Here is a 24,535-nt window from a genome sequence, read left to right as displayed (position 1 = left end):
GGCGGGAGAAATTAAATCTCAAACGGGAGAACGGGAGATTTTGCAAAAATGGGTTTTCGGCGGGAGATCTCCCGTCGAAAACGGGAGAGTTGGAGTCTCTGTAAATGAGCGATTATTGATTGAAGACATAATGTGACAGTGCATGACAAAACCAACAAAAAGTTGCATGCACTGATTTTGTGGAGAGCTGAAAATATATGAAATGGGTCAACCTAGCCAATCTCGACTTTTTCATATTTTCTGAAAGAGCAAGTCTTCTTCTTTTACATCATGCTAACATTTGGGATCATAAAACAAATAGGAAGTTTTTCTTGAACACTTGAACACTTATCCTCATCTCCACCAATACTATACCATCCCTTTAATCATGGACAGAATGTGTTGATTAAGCATGCTCAATATCAGCTTAATCTGATAATCTCTTCATTGTTGTTGATCTGAAGGTTTCACATCCTGTTTTTTGTCCCATTCATTGCTCAGCTTGCACAGCTGGGTAAAGATTAAGCACTTGAATAGACCCAGGGCCTGTACTTCAGAGCCTCTGGTCTCAGTTCACAGTTTTCCAGAGTGTGTGCTTTCTGTCCAGTATTTAGAGAAGTTAGGAGAGTCCATCAAAATTGAGTTATACTAGGTACATCATTTCAAAGCTTAAAGTTTGCTCTTCCAGAATCTGCTCTTAACTAAAAATCCATGTGTGGTGACTTTTTTTTGTTGTTGTTCTTTTTATGCAGGGTCACAAGATTTGGACCATAGCAGTACCTGTCCATTAATCCTTTGCATGAGAGTGATCATGAATCCCATGCATGGGAAATACAATTGCTGGGTCATGATTGATCCTCATGTAATGTTCTACCTAACTACTACTGAACTGGGTAGGCTCTTTTGGAATAAAAGTTGTGTGCATATAATCAAAATTGTTTAGCTATTTTGATCTCAAAATACCCCAAAGCAACTCGTTATCCCGACAATCATGTCAGCCAGGCAAGTTTCGTGGTAGACCCTTTCAATGTGTTGCAAGTAAATTCCAAATGATGGAAGATGTTATGCCTCTGGAGAATTATAAGTTTAAGGAAATTAATGTGTGGAGACTTTATCAGGCTGTTGTGGTGACAAATCACTAACGATTCACTGTCACATCAAGACAACAGGCTGAAAGTTGGTTGAAAATGCATGAATTTGTTGTCTTTCATTTCATTTAGTTCTACAAATATTGCATTTCTTGGAAATTAGATGTGTATTGCTTATTCTCTTGAATTTGAATTCTTAGCTTTCTTAAGTTGTTTTTAAACCCTAGTGACAGGCAGTAGCTATAATAGTAGGCAAGATATCAAGTCCAAAGTGATCTCTGCCCACCCATATCTTTTTATTATTAAAAAAAAATGATAATAATAATAGCTGTGAAGAAATCATGTGTGAAATATTAGGTTTTTCATTATGTGATGAATCAGATGACAATAAGCAAAATGGACTCCATTGTATGCATGTTTTCGGTTTATTTGTTTGTTTGTTTTTATCTTGCTGGTGTGTCAAGAGGTAATGGACTGGCATTACTGGACTTTTAGGTGTACTCCTCACTCATAAGATTGCATGATGTATCCACACTTGAGGAGCACTTGCATTTCAAATTTCTTCCTCTCATCAAGACTGGAAAACAACATTTCCATGGTTACATGCTGCATCTGTTTTTGTTATTATCTGTTAAAACTTGTAGTGTGTTATTGGGTAAAGTTAAAAAAGAATTTTTTTAATTGTTTCGTTGCTCAATATATATATATATATTTATGAAGCTTCTTAGTTGCCAGATATGTGATACTGATTTTAAAATTGGCAACACTTTTTGGCAGATGAAGGTTCTCATTTTCTCACTCAAATTGGCAACTTTTTTTGTAGATCTCATTAGAGAAAAAAATAATTGAACTAATTAGTCTAAGTTGTTCTTTATCCAACATACGAAATGAAATGAAATTCATTGTTGCCAATTTAATGACAAAATGAAAATTTCCCTAACAAAAATCCCCGAGGACTTGATAGTTGAGCATGTATGTAGATCCTGAGACATAGTCAGTTTCATTCTAGTCTGTGTGGTAGTCAGTGGCATTGCATGGAAACTGAGAAAGATGATGTTTTTATTGCCTTTGAGTGAATTTCCAGTAGTTGCAATTATACAAAATCAACATAGAATCATGTAGAAGTATCGACAGTCTACCCAAAGTAATAGGACTTCTATTTTTGTAGCATTAGATATTTGCAAATCCAACATCTCGGCCACTTTGATTGGGCAAGTTTTCCCTGCTGTGTCTTGCAACAGTCTGTGTCCAACATATTATGTGTTTATTTGGCAGTACTCAGAATTTCAAATAAAGAAATATTTACTCAGATGAATTTTCCAACAGCTTTTGTCTCCCATGGTTCATCTTTTGCTGTACCTGAAATGATCGATTTTGGTGTTGATGTCTTGTGGGATTGTGGCAAAGGTCTGGCTGAGACTTTAACCCATTCAGTCCCAAAACCACATTTCTGTGGTTTGGTGCTTGCTCAGACTTTGCACCTGTTCCATGCAGAGTTACGACTGACTGGATTTTAAGATTAAGTGTAACTCAGAGAATGGAGTGTGAGATCACTGCTGATCCCATGTCTGTTTTGCAAAGATATGTACACTTTATATCAAGCACAAGTTTCGGGCAGATTGAGTGTTACTTTTTTAAATTGCTTCTATCTCGGGATCAATCTTTAATATCAATCTTTATGAAACAGGTCCATTACCTTCTCTAATAAACAAAACTGATTGGGCCCACATGGTTGTCTTCAAAGGTTAACCACATCAAAGAACAGCATCCTGTGCATGAATGCAAATGCCACAAAAGACCTCAAGATATCTACATGTTCACTAAATATGGGTAGATAATCTTCTTTTTATTGAGTTTCATTTCATGATCATGAGATGATAATACTCTAGTGATACATGACATCATATAAATATATCGCTTTGTGTGATTCATTCAATATTGACCTGAGTTACTAAAGAGGGTGTGGAATACAGCTCAGTTACATTCAAACAAATACACCGTATTAAAGTGTCAGTATGAACGGGTATCATCACCATTGCAAAGAGGGTAGAAGCATATCAGACTCATTGCAAATATTAAAATAACCTTACTAAAAGTGCCATCACATGGCTATACACCTATATGACATAGTATATTAAAGAAAATAACATGTGCAGACTTGGTCTGACTCTATTAGCTTTTTCATCAACTCATTCTCCTATCTGCTACATTGCACACTATGGTTATACACACTCACCCACAGCTAATATCTCCTTTATTCATCTCCATCTATTTTTCTATACAGTGTATATCTAATATCTATAAATCCATCTGTCTCACTCTCTACGTACATAAACGTATAAACAAATTGACCTCATTGTACATATTAAATTCTGAACAGTATTGGATACAAATTTGTGTAATAATCATAATGTTGAAGCAAAATATAGAATAAAATTACTGTGAAACATGATATATTCGCGGCATGAAATTTTCGCGAATTGGAGCCGACAGCCTTTTTCGCGGCATGAAATTTTCGCGAATTGCTACTGGCATTCAATGCATGTAGTGTAGACAAAAGCTTTCGCGTGCATTTTAATTTCGCGAATTTTGGCGCTCGCAAAATTCGCGAAATTAAAGTGCACGCGAAAATTCCTCGTTTAACAGTATGTTGCACAATCAGTGCTCCAGATATATGGAAGGCATGAACTCGTCTAAAGTAAATGACGCTAGATGTAACACTGCTCTACTGTACTCTACTGCATAGTTATATTCAAGTACCCTTCTTCCATCCAATCCCCCCCCCCCTTGCACAGCCACAAAGCTTTTTTTTTTTGAGGCTTTATTGATTTATTAATCATTTTCCCCAAAACATTTCTATTATACATTGTACCTGTTTATGTATGAAACTAAATAACTTTGCAGACTGAGTAGTCAGAGATTCCAATGCCCTTCTACCATCTCTTTCTTCCCCCTCCATTTCCTTTCACAGAAGCTTAACTTCTTCTTTTTTTTTGGGGGGGGGGGCATACTAGCATACAATGTACATACACACAAATCTTGTATATACTTGAAATGTTAAATAAGCTGCTAAACACTGCTTCTCCAATAATAGTGAGCCAGAGGCACAATTTGAATCAAGTCAAAAGGGGCATGACCCTGCAATCTTAGCAGAATCTTTGTCAGAGGCAAAGAATCTGCTGCCATCGACAGTCCAAGCCTCTATTGCCTCTGACAAAGATTCTGCTGGGTTAGAGAGCTCAGGCCCCTTTTGACGACAAATCGTAGTTACTTATTGAACATTGTACTTGCATAATGTATACCGTGAGAATTTCCTCTTGCCGAAATGGAAAAGTTTTTCACCAGTGTTGGTCCACACCTGCAGGCATTTCTCAGGTACATTTGATGCAGGGAAGAACTCCCATGTGAGCACGCAGATACAAATTGACAGCATCTGCATGGGGCAGAACTTTTCAAGCAATTCTTTTGACACTTCTTGAAGCATAATGCACTACGATGTGAGCATAAAATTGCCAGGTATCACATACAACTGATGTGGACCATTCAGCTTGCCTCATCACACTGTGCATTAGTTTCCATTACTCAAGACCTTTCACATAACTGGCTCACACTGAGTAAGCAGATAAAAAGTAGCATTTAATGAAATCTGAATTAGCTCACAGGCAATCTAATTCTGTAAAGATTTAAACCAGTTTGGGATAAAAGAGAAAAAAATTAAAATAAAAATGGCCCATTGTTTGATAGGTAATATGACTTGGACCCCCAAACTGGGTGGCCCTCTTTTTGTTTGTTATACTATCACTAAATACAGAGCTTTAGCTTTGAATTGGACTTGAAAGTTTCTCTTTTAAAAGAGTTATTCCACAGTTTTAGAGCTTTTCCAAGTCTGGTGAAAGTTTGAAGAACCCACAGTCCTGACTTCTCATCACAAGTAGGGGTGCGTTCAGTCTCAAATACTAGTGCCTTAAAGAGAGTGTGCAGTCTCTTCTTGTGAAGCCCTTCCGGCACTTTTGAGTCTGAATGTATCAAGAGAAAAATCACGGCCTTGCTATTTATCCAGAGCTCTCTGGATATCATTCTGCAAGCTGTGGAGACCAGTCTTGAACCGGTCTGGAATTCTCTTGTCCGTCCGTGCAGCTTCCGCTCCGAGGAGCGCCCCCAGAGCAGCACCCCGATGGCAGTTCTCACCTGCAAAAGTACAGACAGACGAATAAACAGGTTTTGATACATCAAGACCCTGCATCACAAAACCAACAAAAGGTCGCCGAACATGGATTTTTAGTCAAGGGCATACAATGTATAGATTCCCAAAGAGCAGACTTTAAGCTTTAAAATGATGTATAACTCACTTCAAATGGACTATTCTATGAGTACCTATCTAAATATTTGAAAGGACACACACACTCTGAAAAAGTGTGAACTGACAAAAAGAGGCCCCAAAGTACAGGGTCTATTCAAGTGCTTAATCTTACCAAGCTGTGCTAGCAGAGCATTGAATGGGACAACAAACAGGATGTAAAGCTCTGAAGCAACCACAATTAACTCTTAATGTGCCAGGCCCAAAACCCCTAACGTGCCAGAGGTTTTTACCTAACGCCAGAACGTTTCGAAACTGGACTGACAACGAAATTTAAAACCGCCATATCTCTGAAACTATTGACTGTTTTGAATTGAGTTCTACACAACATATATCAAGAAATGTTTGCTCTTTCGTGTCATGCAGTCAGTTTGCCACAATATCTATCTGAATCTGAAATATTGCAGAAATATTTGATACATCAAAAAAATTATTATAAATTTTTGTGTAGTATGGAAAAAAAGAGTCAGTCTTGTTTTTTCTTCAATGGAACGCTCCCTTGACTCTGTGAGAAAGTTTTAGAGCAACATTTCCTCTTTCAAATGATAACAAAATTGCTTTCTAGAATTGTATGATTCCAAAGATACTAGCAGTTTATTTTGTCTTAGCAATTTCTCTTTCTGCCTCAGTAATTCATTCCCAAATCTGAGTCCTTTAGTCCCAGATCCTGTATTTGAAACTAAAGTAATTGTCCCGGGCCCTGGAATAGTGTCTTTTGTCTACCTGAGAAGGAAGAACCTGCTAATCCTCCTTTTGTCTACGCGGACCGCGGGCGGGCGTACTCTATTGAAATCGGCAGGCCTTTGTCCACACGCAATTCCTATGCTAGGGTGGGGACGATTAGTGATGTTCACCAAAACAAAAGGATGAAAGACTTGACCGACGAACGAAAGCTGACCCTCTTTGAGGGACAAAATCAAAGCAGCTTCCCGCAGGACAGCGTCCAAGCGGAACAATGCGAGTGGAACCGCATAGACAATACACGCAGAGTCAGTAGCATACACACGCGTGGTTTACCTATGAGACTTTTGATCCATACACATCTCGCAGAGGGTGCGCCCGCTGCGGATTTTCCCGATGTGAGAAAAATACATCTAGCTGAAAAATCGTGTATTTACTCAAAATTTTCCTATGTAAGCATGCTCATATTTTTCGTGGAAACGATGGCTATGCTAATCAGCTACCAGTACATATCATTGGCAGTTGCTTGGTGTAACACATTAAGGTACCACAAGAACTTAAATGATCAATGCTTTTCTCGCTGTTTTTAGTCGCCGATCGGCGACCATGGCACGTCAGGACTATGGCACGTTAAGAGTTAAGGGATTATCAGACTAAGCTGATCCTTTTTCTTTTGCACTCATTAAGCACATTATAATCATGATTGATGCCAACTTTAAAATGTAGTGGCACAATCCTTTCAAAAGTTATCACAGGAGCATGTAAAGGGCTTTAAGAAATGAAAAAGGGCCTTCACGACATTATGTAATCACACTATTCAAGTGTTCAAGAAAAATTGCAAAAGACACAATTTCCAATTCGCTTCAAGATCCCAAACTTTGCTCTTTCAGAAATTATAAAAAACTGAAGATTGAATAGATTTACACCACTTCACTTTAATATTTTGATTCCCCATGTAAAATCAAGGCAAGCAAGTTCTTGTTGGTTTTGTGATCCATGATCACAATTATCTATCAAAAAAGCTATTGTCTAGATGACAAACAGACTATAATCACCATGTCTAGTGTTTCCCTAGAGTAGTCATTTATGTACAGATTTGGCAGGATGTAAAAATATTCACTGCTCATTCACTATGCTTAGGAATTTTTGCAAGAGAATATATGCTTTGAATGCTTTTATACATTGTTACACTTTATTCAACACAATAAAAAGGTGCATGCTTGTTCATGCAGCAGTTTAGACTATATATTCAAGCCAAATGCATAGATAGTCCTTGCTGACTTCTTAACCTTTTCCTTTAATAGGCCTTAGTGGTATCAAAAGCAATTCAGCTGATAATGTATATGTTGAGCACATAACATGATTATAGTGCATTCAAATCTATTTTCTTTAAATTATCCACGCCAGTGCTCTATTGATTTCATGAAACAAATTTCAACACACTATTGTATAAATTCCATATATTTAGCAAGTCTAATTTTCATGAATCAGGACTTCCAGGCGATTCTGAGTGGTTAATTAAATTTGCGATTGTGGGGTACAGTGGTGAACAGAGCGTATGCTTGCACATTGCATTCATGACGAGATCATAGTTCATATTTTTGGCTTGTTAAAGGGGATGGCTAGTAACTGATCAGTGGGAATCAGTGGGAATGCTGGGGGATGATTGTTCCAATCCTTGTGGGATTCATTTAAGAGTACATTATATATCTATTGTTGTGTGATAATTATTTGCTTCAGAATGGTCTCATATTCAAGTAATGTGCAGTTTAATAATTCAAGGTTAGCATGCCTGTACAGTGACGGGGCGCTCATTAACCGGAAACTGCACATTACTTGAATATAAGACCATTCTGGAGCAAATAATTTTCACACAACAATAGATATATAATGTACTCTTAAATGAATCCCACAAGGATTGGAACAATCATCCCTCAGCATTCCCACTGATCAGTTACTAGCCATCCCCTTTAAATTCAGGAATAATACCCACCTTGCAAAATTCATGAATTTTCTTTGCTCAGTTGTCATTAAGATATATTCTTTTTCCATCAGTTTCCCTCTGTTTATATTCAAAACAAATAAATCGCGAAATATATGTCACAAATAGTGGTCATAAGGTACAGATGTACATGCATGCAAGTTTTTCTATGCAGGAGCCCAGGGTGTCTGGTCAATATACTGACCTCCACAATTTGTATTGGTGAGCACACCGCCTTCAAAGTCATCGTGGAACTCATGGGCTAGGAAGAAGAGAGAGGTCATGGCTCCTTGGATGTAGCATGCCAGACCCATTTGACCCACGGCACTCTGGTATACTTCCAGGCGTCTTTCAGATCCTTTACTGTACCTGGAACAAAATTCAACACAAGAGGGCGCCATGTGCCTTTCACTGAACATGAAAACAGATTCACTGTGATGGCAATTGATAGCTGGGAAATCCTTTCAGTTAGATTATCTTTAAATTGTCTTTAACCATACACGTAGTGAGAGCAATCATGGTAAGACAGTCAGAAAAAGGAATTCATTTTTTGATTTAAAAGTACACTATCTTTGCAAAAAAAGCACAATACATGTACCTGAATATATGGCAAATTTCATCTTGATATCATGTGGCTTTGAATTAAGATTGAAAAATCAGTGAAGTCGGAAAAAATTGGGGGGAAAATTTGGACACATTAAAGTAGTTCAATCAATGTGTTGCCATTCAAATGAAGACAAATACATGTTGTGATACCGTGTACGTAAAGATAGAGCACTTTACATACTTCCTTTTTGAAGGAGGGGGAGTGATATTATCCATAATGCATGTCATATTCATACAAAGTTATTTGACGGAAATTTCGAAAAATCTGATTTTGTGAATATGAAACTATTTTCTTGAAAAGGTTGTACAATATTCCTCACACTGGGTAGTCTGAAGATATGTCCCACTATCTGCATTTTAATGAATCTGCATACTGCTAGGGGTAAAGAGAATCTTTAAGGGAGAATTATCAAAGCTCGCTACCCCAAGTTCACTTACTGGGTTGCCCTTCTGGAGAACTCCTGCACCATCCTCCATGTCCGAGCATTTCCCACAGGTGGTGTCTTCAGGGCTTCCTCGGCCTTCTCCCGGAGACTGGCCCCGTTCAGCACAGCATGGAGGGTACGGGCGTACACATCCACAAATGGGTCCAGGTTGACGGAGCCGTGGGTCATGCGCACCAGCTTTACAGCTTGCTGTATGGCATACAAATTAATATGTACTTTATCTGATAACAGTCAACTCACTTTGCCACTGGAAAGGATTCCAGTTCTCTTTGCCAATGATAAGATGGCACAATTAGCACAAAAAGCATCAAGTAATGATATCCAGTGCAACTGAAAAGGGGGTAGTTTAACCCTAACTAGGCCGGGCTATTTAGGTAGATCATAGAGCCGGGGAGGGGGCCTCCCAGGCCCCCCCCTCCAGATCTCGGCCGTCGACCGCGCGATCGCGACGAAACTTGGCACACACATTGCCTATGACGTAATCTAAAGTACCACGAAGTTAGATTTCAAATAAAATTATTAGATGCTAATTTATGCATAATGATGCATGAATTAATCAAGACAATTTGGTATAAATCATTAAATAAAGCTCAAACTGGGCACATTTTTCGTGTAAATATTCTTTTTAGTGTCCTGAGCAAATACAAGACAAAAAAAATTGTGCCATCAGAAAAAATTTCTTAAGTATTTCATTGTTTTTTAATTTCTTTTGTATTTCTCTGTTTTTCAACTTTGTGTTTTTCATTGTGTTTTCGATGAAATTTGTCCGCGACATTGTTCCGAACAAGAAAATATGTTATTAATTGATTTTAATCGATAAAACCCCAAAATAATCATGCTTTCATGAAATTTGCCTGTAAGCACAGTTTGCATTGAAATTGTACACGAATTCACGTTTTTGAGCAATTTTTGGTCAGACATGCATGTACATATCTATGCACAACTTCGGAACCGCGTGCCCGGGCATCGCAAATTTGGTGTCAAAAGATGATGAGACTCGAGAGAAAAAAGTCATGAAACGTCGCGGCCATAGCTTTTGGCGGTAACGATACATCGGGCAGAACATCGAGGGGGGGCCTCAGAGGCCCCCCTCCCCCGGCCTAGTTAGGGTTTAATTACTAAATATGTGACACAGCAACGAGAGAACAAGTTGGATTTACATTCTTCTTTTGTATTGAGAAAGTTCATAAGAGGTAAGAGATATGCAGTAAGGTTGTAAAAGCACATTATCATTTTGTCATCCCAGATAACAGTCACAGTTTCTCTCAACTGACAGTATATTATATCTACCCTGGTAGATGATGTTTTTGGTTTAAGACCAGTAACCAACCTTTTTCCCTCTCCCTCTTAATATAAAACAAAACAAAACTTCCTTTCCTCATTGCATTTTTGGTACTTTGCATAAGAACTTATAAGGAACAGGATATAATAATTTTCTTTCTTCTTGAATCCATGTCAAAGAAGGGACTTTAGTGACTATTTGTACGTAAGCAGCCGGCATTAATACCTCATCTTGCTGGCATGTGTGGCTGAGACCGACATTACTGATCTGGACAAATTCCCGTAACTTTCTATTTTTTTTTTTTAGCCCAAAGTTTAAGAAATGAAGGATTTCACTGCTCTGTATACAGTTGAACCTCTCTTATCCGGCCTCCCTTTATCCGGATCTCTCTATTATACGGACGCAATCTCGCCGTGATTTTTAAAAAAAATAATTACGGGAGGAAAGGGGGATTCCCAACTCCTTGAGAACTCTTACACAAACACACATGAATACATATTACTTCCAACATGATTAACATACATTACATCAAATTTCCTTCCAAATTGCTTACCTTCAGATATTTTAACATCCCAAAACATCCCCAAATGTAACAATGAAAAGGTTGCAGTATACACATTACTACATGTGGTACTACAATGGGCTACATCAGTACATGTGTATGTATATACATGTACATTTTTAAAGCATTGAGTCTCCCGTATCCGGCCAAATCCCTTATCCAGATGAGCCCCGGTCCTGACTTGTCCGGATACGAGAGCTTCAACTGTATCTAATTTGATAATGCAAGCACATAATATAACTCAACTCGAGCACGGACTGAATTGTCACTAGGGGACTCCCATGCCCACACTCAACTTTTCTTGCTGTTGTTTTATTCATTTTTGGTTTGTTGCTTTGTGTTTGGTAAGTTTGTTTGTTTGCTTATTTGTTTATTTTACCCTTGCAGCTGTGTCTTCTGATTTGTCAGCATAGTGCAGAACAATCGGGATGGGTTGAACCAAGGCCCCGACGCTGTCAATGTTGTGATCAAGGTGACTGGTCTCCAACACTGCTTGCCGCTCCTCGATGAATTTCATGACCATTTCCGTCTTGGCTGGCCTGCCCTTCACATCCCACTCCCTAAGTGAAAATTTGAAGACAAGAGTGTTCAATGCTTCCCATCCCTTGATGGAAAATGCTATTTACACCATCATATATGTCTTCCTTTTTTTTTCAAATTTCTTGGGGCAGGAGCTATTAGCAAATTTTGAAACACACAAACATGTTAACTGTGATCCCTACATGAATGTGACATGCATTCATACATTGCTCTACTCCAAAATCACTGATTTTACCAATCGCAAATTTCTGGAAGTGTCAATTCCAGAAAAATTACACTCGCGAAATATATGGCATGGTATTTCTCATTTGCACTTGCAGTTGATTTATATGTTTGTTTCTCTTGTAAATTGTAAAGCACACAGTAACAATAGGGTCATATAAGCACTATTATATACACATGTACATTTTTCAAAACTATGATCATAATTATCATTACTAAAAAAGAGATGATACCTATGCTAAAATCCCCCATGTGACAAGGCCTATTTCTTCCACTCTACTGTTTTGCTCAACCGTCATCATCTTAATCTACTCCTCTTCTCACAGTTCTCCATTTAACTGTCATCTTTCTTTAATCATTCTTGATTCCTTCTCTCTTCCCTCCCCCTCTCTCTTTTTTTTTCCTCTCCCCATCTTTCTCTGAGCTTCCTTTTGAATACCAGACACTACAAAAATTGGACACTCAATGTACTTTTAGTTTGTGCCAACATGGGGGGGAAATGGTGAAAGATGAGAAATGTATTATATTCATAATATAAGGCCTTTAAACAGAATAATGTTAACCCGTTGAGGACGGACTGATTTTGCAAAACACACATTTCTCATAGACACTTGCCCAAGTATCCTCAGGACTCGTCCCCAACGGGTTAACAATGATCATAAGGTCACACAATCAGCTTCTAATAGTTGACTGGGATGTCACTTGGATTTCATTCTTTATCTTCTTTTCTTTTTCTTTAAGACTAAATTCGCATTACTGTACCCAGTGAGTATTCTGTGCATGTTGACTGGTACAGTGCGCTCCCCTTACAACGAACACGGTTATAACAAAATTTCATTATAACGAAGTAAATCTTCTGGTCCCAAAATTATCACCATTAAAGTCTATGGTGCAAAATTCGCTTATAACGAACATGGTTATAGCGAAATTTCCGTTATAACGAAGACTTTTCCGAGCGCCACAGACAAAGAAAACAAAAGAAATATGCTCCGTTATAACTAAATGCGAATTGCTTTCGAAAATACGTAGCGGAACAAGCATTTATAGCGTCTCTGCAGGGGTGAACGCTTCACACCACTGTGTGTTTGCTCTTTGTGTCACGCACAGTTTCTGAGGGGAACTTGTGTTTATTATTGTAATACAGTTATCCCATCACATTTCACATAGCTTTCCAGTGTATGACGAGTATTCAGCAAACAGAATATGATATATATACGTGGTTTCCTTGTTTTCATTATATATTTTATTTGTTCGGTTATAACGAAATTTCGTTATAACAAAAGAAAACTGCCGGTCCCAAGCATTTCGTTATAACGGGAGTGCACTGTACTTATCTTTGGGCACCAGAGTAATTTGCAGATTTACACAGTATTTAATCTTAACAGAAGACTTGAATCATAAACATTACTTTTAGAAAATACAAGTAAAATGGGGGTACCAAAACAATGGTATTAAAGATGCCAACCAATGAAATTTCATTCCTCAAAATCTAAAGAGCATAGACAATAGCAGTATACCTATTGAGGCAAAATATGCATTTGGTACTCTGCCAAGTGGCAGTAAATTGAACCTTGAAGTGCTAAGGGCTGAAGATGTGTAAAAGATATGTGACCCGCTACAACAAAAGGATCCTAAAGTCGCTGACGGGCGAGCCGAGAAAATTGAGTTTGAAGTCAGATCACTAAAATCTGTCAAAACGTTCGGATTTCTGTTTTAACATAATTTTGTAGTCTAATGTATCTTCTATCATCTGCCGAAATTTCGAAGCTAGATAATTGAAGGAAAGGCCTGAAAATAACATTTTTCTGGGCCATGCTTGGCTCGCCCGTCAGCGACTTTAGGATCCTTTTGTTGTAGCGGGTCACATATCATCTTTTTGAACATCCTTGAGGAAAGAGCCATGTGATCACCTTTGAAAGGATCACCAGTGTTTTTAAAGGTTTTTCTTCCAACTGCCAATACAAAAGCAGCATCACAGTCACATAGCCAAAACACCTACCAAGTGATCTGGAAGCACACGGGATGCTACATTTTATACCTTGTATCAAAACTGCACTAATTCTCTCAACTTGATTTCCTTCAAATTATCACTGAATTTTCCTTTTAATTCAACAAGCTCTATCAAAGAGAACTCTGTCTTTGAACTTTAGTATTTGTCAAACTTGTTTTCCTCTTTGGAATAGCCTTAAAGGACAAGTTCACCTTCATAAACACAAGGATTGAGAGAATGCGGCAATATTAGTAGAACACATCAGTGAAAGTTTGAGGAAAATTGGACAATCGATGCAAAAGTTATGCATTTTTAAAATTTTTGTGTTGGAACTGCTGGATGAGGAGACTACTACAGCTTGTGAGTCATATGCGTACAACAGTATAAAGAAAATGTAAAGAAAATTCAACATATTTTCACTTTTTTCGCATATTGAAGGAGCACTTGACCTGCCTCTTTCTAAAGGCAGGGAGAATAATATTACCCCTAACATATGTCGGTAACGAGTCAAGGGAATGTGTACTTTTTTTCAAGAGATGACATTTTCTGAAATTCTCTCTATATTTTCCTTATATTGTTGTACGCATGTGACATCTAAGTTATTCATACACTGCAGTAGTCTTCTCATCCAGCGGTTACTGCACAAAAACTTCAAAAATTCATAACTTTTGAACGGATTGTCCGATTTTCCTCAAACTTTCAATGATGTGTTCTACTAATATTGCTACATTCTCTCAATCCTTATGTTTATGAAGGTGAACTTGTCCTTTAAGAAAGATCAAATGTGTTTTTCACACATATTTATACATACAATGGCAAAGAAATGTGACCTAACTCACAAATTCCCACACTTGTGCCTGCTAATCAATTCACACAAAACTTTCTTACAAATTACAGAACGTACCTGAAAAACTCTCGATGCCACGACTCGGCGTATGTGTCGTTGTGAGTTCCTGGCGTCGTCATGAACTGGACGTAGTCTGTCATGACTGCTGCCAATACATCCTCCTCTGAAGCGGGCTCGGAGTCTAATCTTGAGGCTTGAATTGCTGCCCTGGCTGCACAGTGAAGGTTGAGGGTGTTGTCCCCAGCTGACATGCCTGTAGAGAATGAAAGAAAGCACATGCATTCAAACAAGAAAAATTGCCAGCATATCCACATTCTGTCTCATTGGTAATTGAGTAACCCACTCTGCTTCCATTGCCTTACAACCTGGTCCAATTTCCACTAGCTGTAGCCTCAATCACAGTAGATAGGAAGACAAAGTATTTGCATTAATATGACAGGTAACAGAGTTCATACTGAATTGGCAACTTTATTGGTTTGGTTATAAAAATCATATCAACACTACTGAATTTATTTTCTTTGCAAGTTACATTTACTCAACTCCTTTTAATCTTCTCTTTTGTTTTATGACATTCATTTCAGGAACATTTATTAGTCAGTGAAGTCATAATATGACTCGTACATTCTAAACCAATTCTGTGTGGCATTGTAACCTGGAAAACTTCCACTAATCACATTTCACTTATTCCCAAGGCATTAGAATTAAAATGGGTACAAAGCTTGCCGTGGTTCTGTTCACCTACCTTGATGGTAGTGAATCGATCGATCATTCTTCGTCCAGAACTTTAATTTATTGTGGAGTATCACATCACCAATGACAGACTTTTTCTTCTCGCTAAAAGTCGATCTTCCTGCGCCACCTGCCAAAGAGAAACACAAAAACAAAACAAAAAACAAACAAATGATTTATTCATTATAAGCAAACATTCACATTTTTTTTTCTTTCTCATATAATCATATAATCATATATAGTCATATAATCATTGCCTGTATGTATAAGGGTGATCTCTTACACCATATGGTAGCTCAATATTGATGTATATAATAAATGCAATTCCATTCAGAGAAAGAAGACAAACCTATAAAGCCCATATCCTCAGAGTGGCATATATATATGCTTGTCCATATCTTTCTACTCCTGACAAAATCTGCTAACTGCAAAAAACATCGAGAAAGTTCTAAAAGGCCAGGCTCACATGGACAAGCTGAACAGAGAAACAAGCAACTGGAGTGCAACAAATATAAGGTCGAAACTGTCAAGTGAATTATGTTTTTACATGAATGAATGGAATATGATGTAGTGACCTAAAAGTGTGTGAGAGATACTCATGCTTAGCCTAAAAGTATTTCATTTTAAAATGTCCTCATAATCTTGATGTATCTAAAGATATCACCATTTCCCATTCTGAAGTCTGAGTTATAGAATAAACAGACAAACAAAAAGATACACAGCTATTGAGCAACATGTTCATTATGATTGACTTTGAATTGGAACATATTGTTAAGCTAAAGGCAAAACTAATCCAAGTTGTGTCAACACATAACAATAATAACAACTTCCTAGTTCCTATAAAGCAAGCTACTGTAAACATAAATAAAACCAGACAGTTTTATGTGCATGGATATCTAACAAATTTTGTAAGGAGCCAAGATTTGCAGAAGTACAATGCACACAATTTGTTTTCCCAACACAATGCATTTAATGTTTGTGGCAATTCAAAAACGTTTCTTGAAGCAAAAAAAAAAAAAAAAAAAAAAGGCTGTCTACTCCCATTTGCAAATAGTTTCAATTCGCAAATAGTTTCATGCCACGAACATTTCTGGTTGTACAGTTTATTGATAGAATTACTGACAAAAAATAGTCAGAACTTCTCTCCTCATCATCTTTTCAACTACTACCAGTTTCAGGGTTGATCCAGGAATTCTGTAAAGAGGAGGTGCCTTTACAAAATTAAAGGGGGCGCACATGCTCCACCAATTTTTTTTTCTTTTTATTTCTTTTGTTTTAACCCAAAAAAATAGGGGGTGCGCCCCCAATGTGCCCCAGCCTGGATCCGCCACTTGGTATTTACAAACCTGTGGCTGAAATGGTGAGGATGCTGCTTGGGTGTCTCTTGCGAGGTGCCACGTAGCCTGTCAGCCACCCATCGAAGTCTCGCTGGATGTCATCCGTGTTGTAGTACCAGTGGACCGGCATGGAGAGGGCATCGGCCACAAACATACCCCAGAAGGCTTCTTGGCAGGTCTTGCTACGTAGAGACATGTCTGGCAATCTGGACATTGCATGTGAGCAAGAATCAAAATGAAAAAAAAAATCAGTGAACTCTCAATGCAATCATACATGCTGCATCTCTATGATAGCAAAGGGGTTAAACAATAATAAATGCCATAATGATTGGTGACTACTGAAAAACCAGTATCATTTGTGGCATGAAACTTTTAGCAAATTGGAGCTAATGGCCTTTTTCACAGCATGAAATTTTGTGAACAAGCATTCAATGCATTGTGCCGACAAAAACTTTCATACATGCATTTTACTTTAGCGAAACTTGGCTCAGGCTTGTAAATTTGTGAAAGTTTCATGCACATGAAAATTTCTGGTTTTACTGTGTTTCTGGATTTCAATGTCTGTAGAGTTACTTTATATCACAAACGTTTAGTCAGCTCATTTGCAAACTATTTGTCATTTCTTTACTAGTACAACTGCCCATCACCTGGACACTCATCCTGGCCAACAAAATATGTGACCCGCTACAACAAAAGGATCCGAAAGTCGGGGAGGACAATTTTCTGAAAATGGCATGACATAATTTCCTTACTCTTCTACTTTAATTTCACATACAACACAACTCATAAAAGTACTCGGTTGCGGAGATATCGATGATTTTATTAGCGCATGTCAGTGGTTGAGGAAATCAGAGTTTCGAGTAAAACGCCTTCAAAGTTTTCCTTCCGATGCTATCATGATCAAGGGGAGGCGAGACAGTTTTCACACAGTTGACAATAGAAGGTAGGCTCCTAGCGACCTCCGCGATGTTCATTCAAGCTTAGCGCCAGCGATCTACACACGACCAATCAGTAATCAGGATGCCACGCACTGACCAATAAGATCACTCCCTCGTTGCGAGGGGCAGAGTCTAGCTGCGGCGCTAAATCCAAATCTTCGTACACGTTTCTGTTACGTTGAAAGTTGGAAAATCAAGGTCCAGAAAAACGCTGATTCCTTGCCTTTTCTTTGATCATTTAGCTTTGAAATTTCGGCAGATGATAAACAAAACATTAGAATACAAAATTATGCCAAAAACAGAAATCCGATTGTTTTAACCAATTTTGATGATGTGACTTCAAACTCGTTTTTCTCAGCTCAGCCGTTAGCGACTTTAGGATCCTTTGTTGTAGCGGGTCACATATGATATGCACAATTACACTAGTAGTTGAAAAAATGACTGACAACATTAAATCTACACACCCCTCAGTATCTTAAATCCTGGTTATATCAATGTCAATTCTAGTGCTCAGGGACAAATTGGCTGTAAACAAAATCAACATGCCTAAAAATACTAGTCAGAAGCCGAGTGCTCAACCATGAATTATGAAATTTGAGCATTTACTGGTACAATTCTAGGTACCGGTACAGAACATATTCACTCAAAACTGGTGGCAGGGCACAGACCTGTTCGACTGTTGACTGGATGACAATTTCTGAGGATGTTCAGTGGGTGTGGGATAGGACAGATAAGAAGCCAGTCCTATCACAGACACGGCAACAGTGAGCACAAGTCCACCAAAGTTTCGCCTGCCAAGACTCATCTGTATGAGCACACAGAACACAAGAGTTGTCACTTCTCCGTACTGGATGCAGTAGATCTACTTCTCATTCAAACACTATTTTCATGGTGAGACACTCCCATAGTACCAAATTACTCAACCACACCAAATCTCTTACCTAGATTCCTACTTTAACCCATTGAGGAGAGTTTGATTTTGCTACAGCATGCATTTCCCGCATATAGACCCCTGCCCGAGTATATTCAGGACTCATCTCCTAAACAGGTTAATTTGTTAATGCAAAATTCAACTAGATAAGTTAAGAAAAAAAAAGAGAAAAGAAAATCTACCCTTTTTGAGCATTAGAAATTGATTTGGAAAAAAAATCCATACATGTGCACTACATAATTTGAATACATGAGAGATTTGAACACTTTCATTTTTCTTTTTTTTTAACCATGGTTACTGACTAGTCAGTACATTACTTACTACTGTACTACTTCTAGAGTATAAAAAAGAAAAAAAATAATTGTATAGTAATTTTTTCAGAGATAATCTCGATTTAAAATGTATTGTTTTTATGTGTTTTAATGGGCGCTCTGCATCGGTTGATTAAAACTCGATTTTTGAAAAAAAAAAAACAGATAGGATTTTTTCTTCTTTTCATCATGGATAGTGGACATGTGTGTGTAACAAAAAATCACCGTGCAAAGTTGCGACAAGTTATACGTCAGATGTGAGATGAATAGAAGTGAATAGGGGGGCCACATGAGGCGTTCCCCCCGGGCCTCATGAGGCATGGGGGCGGTCCTCATGAGGCGGGGCAGTCCTCGTACGCGGGAGCGGTCCTCATGAGCGGGTTTCCCGGACTGAATTAGGAAGAAAACATGTTACGATGAAAAAAAAAAGCAAATTTAAATATTCGAAGCAAAGAAGTGCCATCGAATAAACTACCACTTACTGACTGTGTGAGAAATAAAATATAATACTCTGGGCTGGCAAGCTTCTGGAACAGGTCGATAACTCGATTACCAGTATGCAACCACTACCGCTGCACTGCACTGCCACAATCTTACCACCGCACGTAAAGCACCGACGCACAGTGGGCCAGAGAGATACCAAAGTGCGCCAAAAGTCACTTTGGGCACTTGGGATTTTTTAATTTTTGACATGAGCTCTTGAGAGGCAATACTTTGAAGAATATATCATTAAAATATTTGAATCAGGTATGTACATTAAAGGGGTATATTTCCTACCTGAAGTAGCAAAATACAATATTTTAAGAGTTTCAAAGCAAATTGTAACCTCTTTAATAAATAAGTAATTTCAACATGTAGTTTTTGAGATATCAACCTGTAATTTCTCCCACATATTTCTCAGAGTTCATTTTACGTTATGAATGCCATAAGAATGCAAAGAAACTTAATGTTCATGAATATTTTACGCTAAATATCCTGGAAAAGAGGCTAATTATTTGTCTTTTTAATATACCCTAATGAAAAGTTTAGATTGCCACTGATTTCCAACTAAATTCTATTACCACCACATTTCCTGATGTCTCAGCTTTAAGCTGATACCAGATTTGGCGGCATACTCGTGAAATAGGCCCCACCACTGCGTATCCGTACAAATACTACAGCGGCTCGCCTGTTTATACTCGTGAATTCAGCCCCACCGTGTGGCGTTCATCGGTAGATAAGCACGGCGGTGGGGCTTTCTTCCACGGTATAATACTCGTGAATACGGCCCCACCAAACGGCGTTTACGCGAGATGCATACGGCGGTGGGGCCAATTTCCACAGCATAGCATCGCACGGGTGCACGCGCACTGCGGTGGGGCCTATTTCACGATTTTGCCGATTTGGCAGCCACCTTTTGCCACTTTTTGTGTTAGAGCCAATTTTCCGCGACACATTACGCCTATTTTGGACCTTGCAGCCGCTTATGAATGCTGTTATATCATACGGGGCTGCATGAGGGCGGCATTTTTATTTATTTATTTATTTTTTTCCTCGCACGTTAAAGGCACAGAAACATGAATAACACTGAATAAGAGGCAAACAGAGTTATAAAATACATACCTACAGGGCTAGTCCGGCACCTAAAAGACCCCTCCTCCGAATATAAAAGAGTACATAATTGCACATAGCCAATGCCATATTGTCCATAATTGTCATAGCCACTACTGTAAACATAGCTATTCCCACTGCGATACATATTGTATGGACACCTAAATACATGTACTTCGATCCTACTCTTGACATATGCAGATAGAACGTTATACACCAAAATACAGAGATTTTATTCTCATCGGCTACTCGTTGGAAGCAAAGTCTGTTGCTTTCCGGCCGCTCAGCAAAGTGTATAGGATCGCAGTTTGTGAATTCGATTGCAGGTCAATGTCAGACATTGCTCGCGTGATCCTCATCGGACGATCTTGCCTCATCGGATAATGCCTGACATGTCTGACATTGACCTGATAGGCGACCAATACAAGTCGGATTCATCAGACTGTGATCCCATACACTTTGTGGGTTGTCGGAAGCAAAAAAAAAAAAAAACTTTGCTTCCGACGACTAATGAGAAAAAAAAAAATCACTGTGGAACGTGGATGAATTTATAATTTCATATGATAGTGATTTCGATAAATTTTTCATTACAAAAAAATCTTATTATTTTAGATTTTCCAAGTAAACTTTCATACACGGCAGACTCATTCTTAGCTGCTAAGTCATAACCTTTCATTTTCCTGATTACTGACTTCACAATTTGTTATCTTTCCATTAAAATTAGACAAAATGGTTTTTGCGCTTGTATGAATTGATATGGCATAGGCCTAAGGTTATATATGAAGTAGAGAGATAAGAACTATATCGGAGATTGATTTTATATCGCGCATTTATGTCATGCTATAGAACAAAGTGAATAAATTCACCCAAACGTACAGCGTACATCATAAACTTATATTCTAACTAGTTTACACGGACAACAGTATCATTTTGCAGTACGTGTGTAATATGGAACTTTCAGCATAAATTCGATTCTTTTAACGAAACCCGAATATTTATGTACACTTTCTATGACATGTAAGCATCGTGCATCCAATGGTATTATATAAGCAGTGTCAGTGAAGGTGAAAAGATAAATTAATCTTTAAAGAAAAAAATAACAGCCTAAGATTTGCATTGCTTTAACGTTATTCGTCTTTACAGACAGATTTTTGATTTTGGTAGCCAATGAAAAAACAGCATCACAGTGACGTCATATGAGTTTGAAATTATGTTCAATCAATTCTACGCCCCCAATTACCCTTAGACACCAAATTTGGGTAAAAAGAAACCACGGGATATCATTTTGGCGCACTTTTGCTTTGAGCTCATTCTGGCCCACTGTGCGACGCACTGTCGCAAACCCGCCACACAACACAGCGCAATTTTAGGTACACGGGACTATAGATAATAAAGTTACACAACTCTTGTCTCGTATAATCATGTTTGCATGTCTCACCTTCACTGAAAACTATTGTACGTGGTCACTTGTTTGAAACTTACCGAACAATTTGAAGTGTAGACAATTATTTTCTGTCACCTGATATTCGACTAGAACGATCGAGTATTCCCACTTTTTAATTTCTGCGGAGCTGCGTTGTGTGTGTAATGTGAGTATGCTCGAAACTCAGATGTCAAGTACGGGTCTAGCGTGTAGCAGACAACTCTGTGGTTACGTCATATTGTTGTGCAACCTACACCGCACAGGCTGTTGGCTATCTTTAGAAAGTCTTTATCACCTATGTAACTTTTCAACATCATGTCCATTCATTCATGACTGAGATCAGAAATTATCCATATGTAATGTCTTTTGGCTACTAAACAATATGAAGTTAAGATAGTTCACGTAAATGGTATTATGTGCCATCAAATGTGAAAGACTGGACCTGCTGGAGTTGTAAATGCAATCCCCGGGCTGAAATCACGTCTATACAGCTGTACTTGTATAATCGTCTTGAGTTATACCTTGTGCTTATCTAAGTTATTTATCCAAGGTTGTCCATTTATAGATCTATCGTCCATCTATTTCTTTTTTTTTTTCAACGAAACCACTCATCATTGTTTATTTCTCTATCCATTAACTATACTTCTTTTTTTTTTTCTAGATTCACACTTCATACCATTTTTTATTCGGACCTATACAAACTTGAGCCCTTGAAAGCGAGGGACAACAGTGGAGCTTATGGATTGAAGGACATCATCATAATAAGCAACTTGAATAATTTTCATTTTGATGGGTTTGACTTATGCCGAAACTCACGATTCAACGTTCTATAATTATCTCTGCGATGTCCCCTGCTCAACTTGACACCCTTCCCCCCCCCCCAAAAAAAAAAACAGCAACAAACAAACAAAAACAGAAACAAACAAACATTATGGTGGAGATGAGGATTGTGCTTTTAACTTTTTTGCGACATGTAACTGAGCAACTACTTATGAAATAGTACAGACTACAGTGCATACCATTCTATAAGGAATTGAAAGTTTATATTTATATGATCAAAGTCGGCTTTGGAATGGCCGAGACATCCTAAAACAAAGTAAAACAAATCAATTTTCATCAAATAAACGTCATTATTCCTCTTGGAATTACATGTACATCCTCTTTCTCATTTCATAAGAGTTTTCTCATTACTTCACCAAAAATGTTAGAAATCTGAAGCTAGGTATCAACCAAACATCTACCATCCCCTTGCGGGAAGATTGAAAAACGCAATATAACAAAATAAAGCAAAACCTGAAAACCAGTTCAAAAGTTATGCTTTTTGAGGAGAATACTCAACGGCAGTTTAAGATGCCACAGTGCAGGGCAAAGAGAAAATGAAAAGAGAATTCCACAAACTATATTTTTTCTAAAATCGGTATACACTTTTCTTCTACTTGTTACTGAAATATTTCAATGCTAAGGTTAATCCATTCCTTTTGAGTTCAGAAATAGGTAAGTCTAGCGCTCTTTTATTGGAAATATTAAAATGATATGTTGAATTCTTTTTGAGATTTCGTTGAATCATTTTCCTGCATGCTGTGACATGAATGTTGCAATCTCGTCATCCAGCAATGGACACATGGATTTGATCAAAACTTTGAAAAAATAACAACTTTTGAGCGGATTGTTGAATTTCCTCACATGCACTTGTTTGGGTATAATTGGATTAAATTCCCCTTTAATAAATGAAGAAAAATCATTTAACTAAATCAGTATGAAAGAGTGAATACAAATGTTATCGAATCAGGATGTTTGACATGTTTTCACAAAACACTGATATCAGCAACAATAATCACACACGTCATCGGTTTGCAGGTATCCCATCAACATTCTAGCTTTTTTTTTTTGTCATTTAGGGCCTATACTTGAAATCAATAACGATAGGTGTTTGTTTGCTTGTTTTTCTGTTGATTTTATGTTCTGCATGTTTCCTCGGAAAAAAAAATTGATCATAAAATAGTTCAATGATAAGACATATCATTTTGTAAAACTTTGTGAATAAACAAAATCATGCGGCAATTTATAGTTACCTGCACTTGTGTTTTTTTGAATCTACATGATAGATTGTGTCTACTTCATCTTGCCAATAGGAAATGTAACACAGAAAAAAAGTGAAGGAAACCGCTTTCAGAAGTTATGCATTTGATGCTTGGCAATGTCATTATTCTATTTTGGATAGGCATTGTCTTATTGAGGCCGGAGTTAAGATCAAGGGGTTCGTCCTATCCAAAAAAAAAAAAAAAAAAATAAGAATAAAAAAAATAAATAAGAATAACTTTCTGAGAAATTTCTTTGTAATTAGCCTTTAATGTTTTAGATATGAGACATAAAGAATTGATATGTTATAAGAGTTACTTTAATAGAGATGTTTGATGGTGCATACAAAAATATTACAAAATTTGATTAACAACTTTTAAACATATCGTCATAAATCATGTTAGCCGAACTTTCACTGAGTGATTCACCAAACAATGTATTACATTTACACTGCAGGCGGAAAAAAAAAGGTCTTCAGCTCATCTTTCTCATTCCAACTTCCGGGTTTCTTCAGCCATGTTATACTCCTGCATTGTGCAAAAGTTAGAACATGAAATTATAATGCCTATGGAGAATGATGACATGGCCTAGCATACTAGTAGCAGCTTCTGGTGGC

The 24,535-nt window shown here is 37.7% G+C and overlaps 1 protein-coding gene across 1 annotated transcript; it reads right to left on the bottom strand.

The window, feature by feature from the left end:
• Nucleotides 1–4,542: 4,542 nt before the first annotated feature.
• On the bottom strand, nt 4,543–18,416 carry LOC139742196 (uncharacterized). The gene is made up of 8 exons (XM_071652774.1): nt 18,254–18,416; nt 16,657–16,853; nt 15,324–15,440; nt 14,639–14,834; nt 11,362–11,542; nt 9,131–9,327; nt 8,292–8,455; nt 4,543–5,255 (listed from the first exon to the last, which is right to left on the bottom strand). The coding sequence occupies exons 1-8, from the start codon at nt 18,388–18,390 to the stop codon at nt 5,116–5,118; spliced, it is 1,329 nt and encodes a 442-aa protein (XP_071508875.1). The 5' UTR covers nt 18,391–18,416; the 3' UTR covers nt 4,543–5,115.
• Nucleotides 18,417–24,535: the final 6,119 nt, after the last annotated feature.

The sequence above is a fragment of the Diadema antillarum genome, unplaced genomic scaffold, assembly GCF_040938485.1.
Source record: "Diadema antillarum isolate AM-2024a unplaced genomic scaffold, OU_Dant_1.0 seq00000984_RagTag, whole genome shotgun sequence".
Lineage (NCBI taxonomy): Eukaryota > Metazoa > Echinodermata > Echinoidea > Diadematoida > Diadematidae > Diadema > Diadema antillarum.
This window is presented reverse-complemented; position numbering and strand designations above follow the sequence as displayed.

What these genes read in the sequence shown, in the direction of transcription:
- LOC139742196 (XM_071652774.1), bottom strand. Translation starts at nt 18,390, where the DNA reads ATGAGTCTTGGCAGGCGAAACTTTGGTGGACTTGTGCTCACTGTTGCC. An exon ending in TCCAGTCAACAGTCGAACAG is followed by an intron (nt 16,854 to 18,253) that starts GTCTGTGCCCTG and finishes TGCAATGTCCAG; the next exon opens with ATTGCCAGACATGTCTCTAC. An exon ending in CACCAATACAAATTGTGGAG is followed by an intron (nt 5,256 to 8,291) that starts GTCAGTATATTG and finishes GTACTTTTGCAG; the next exon opens with GTGAGAACTGCCATCGGGGT.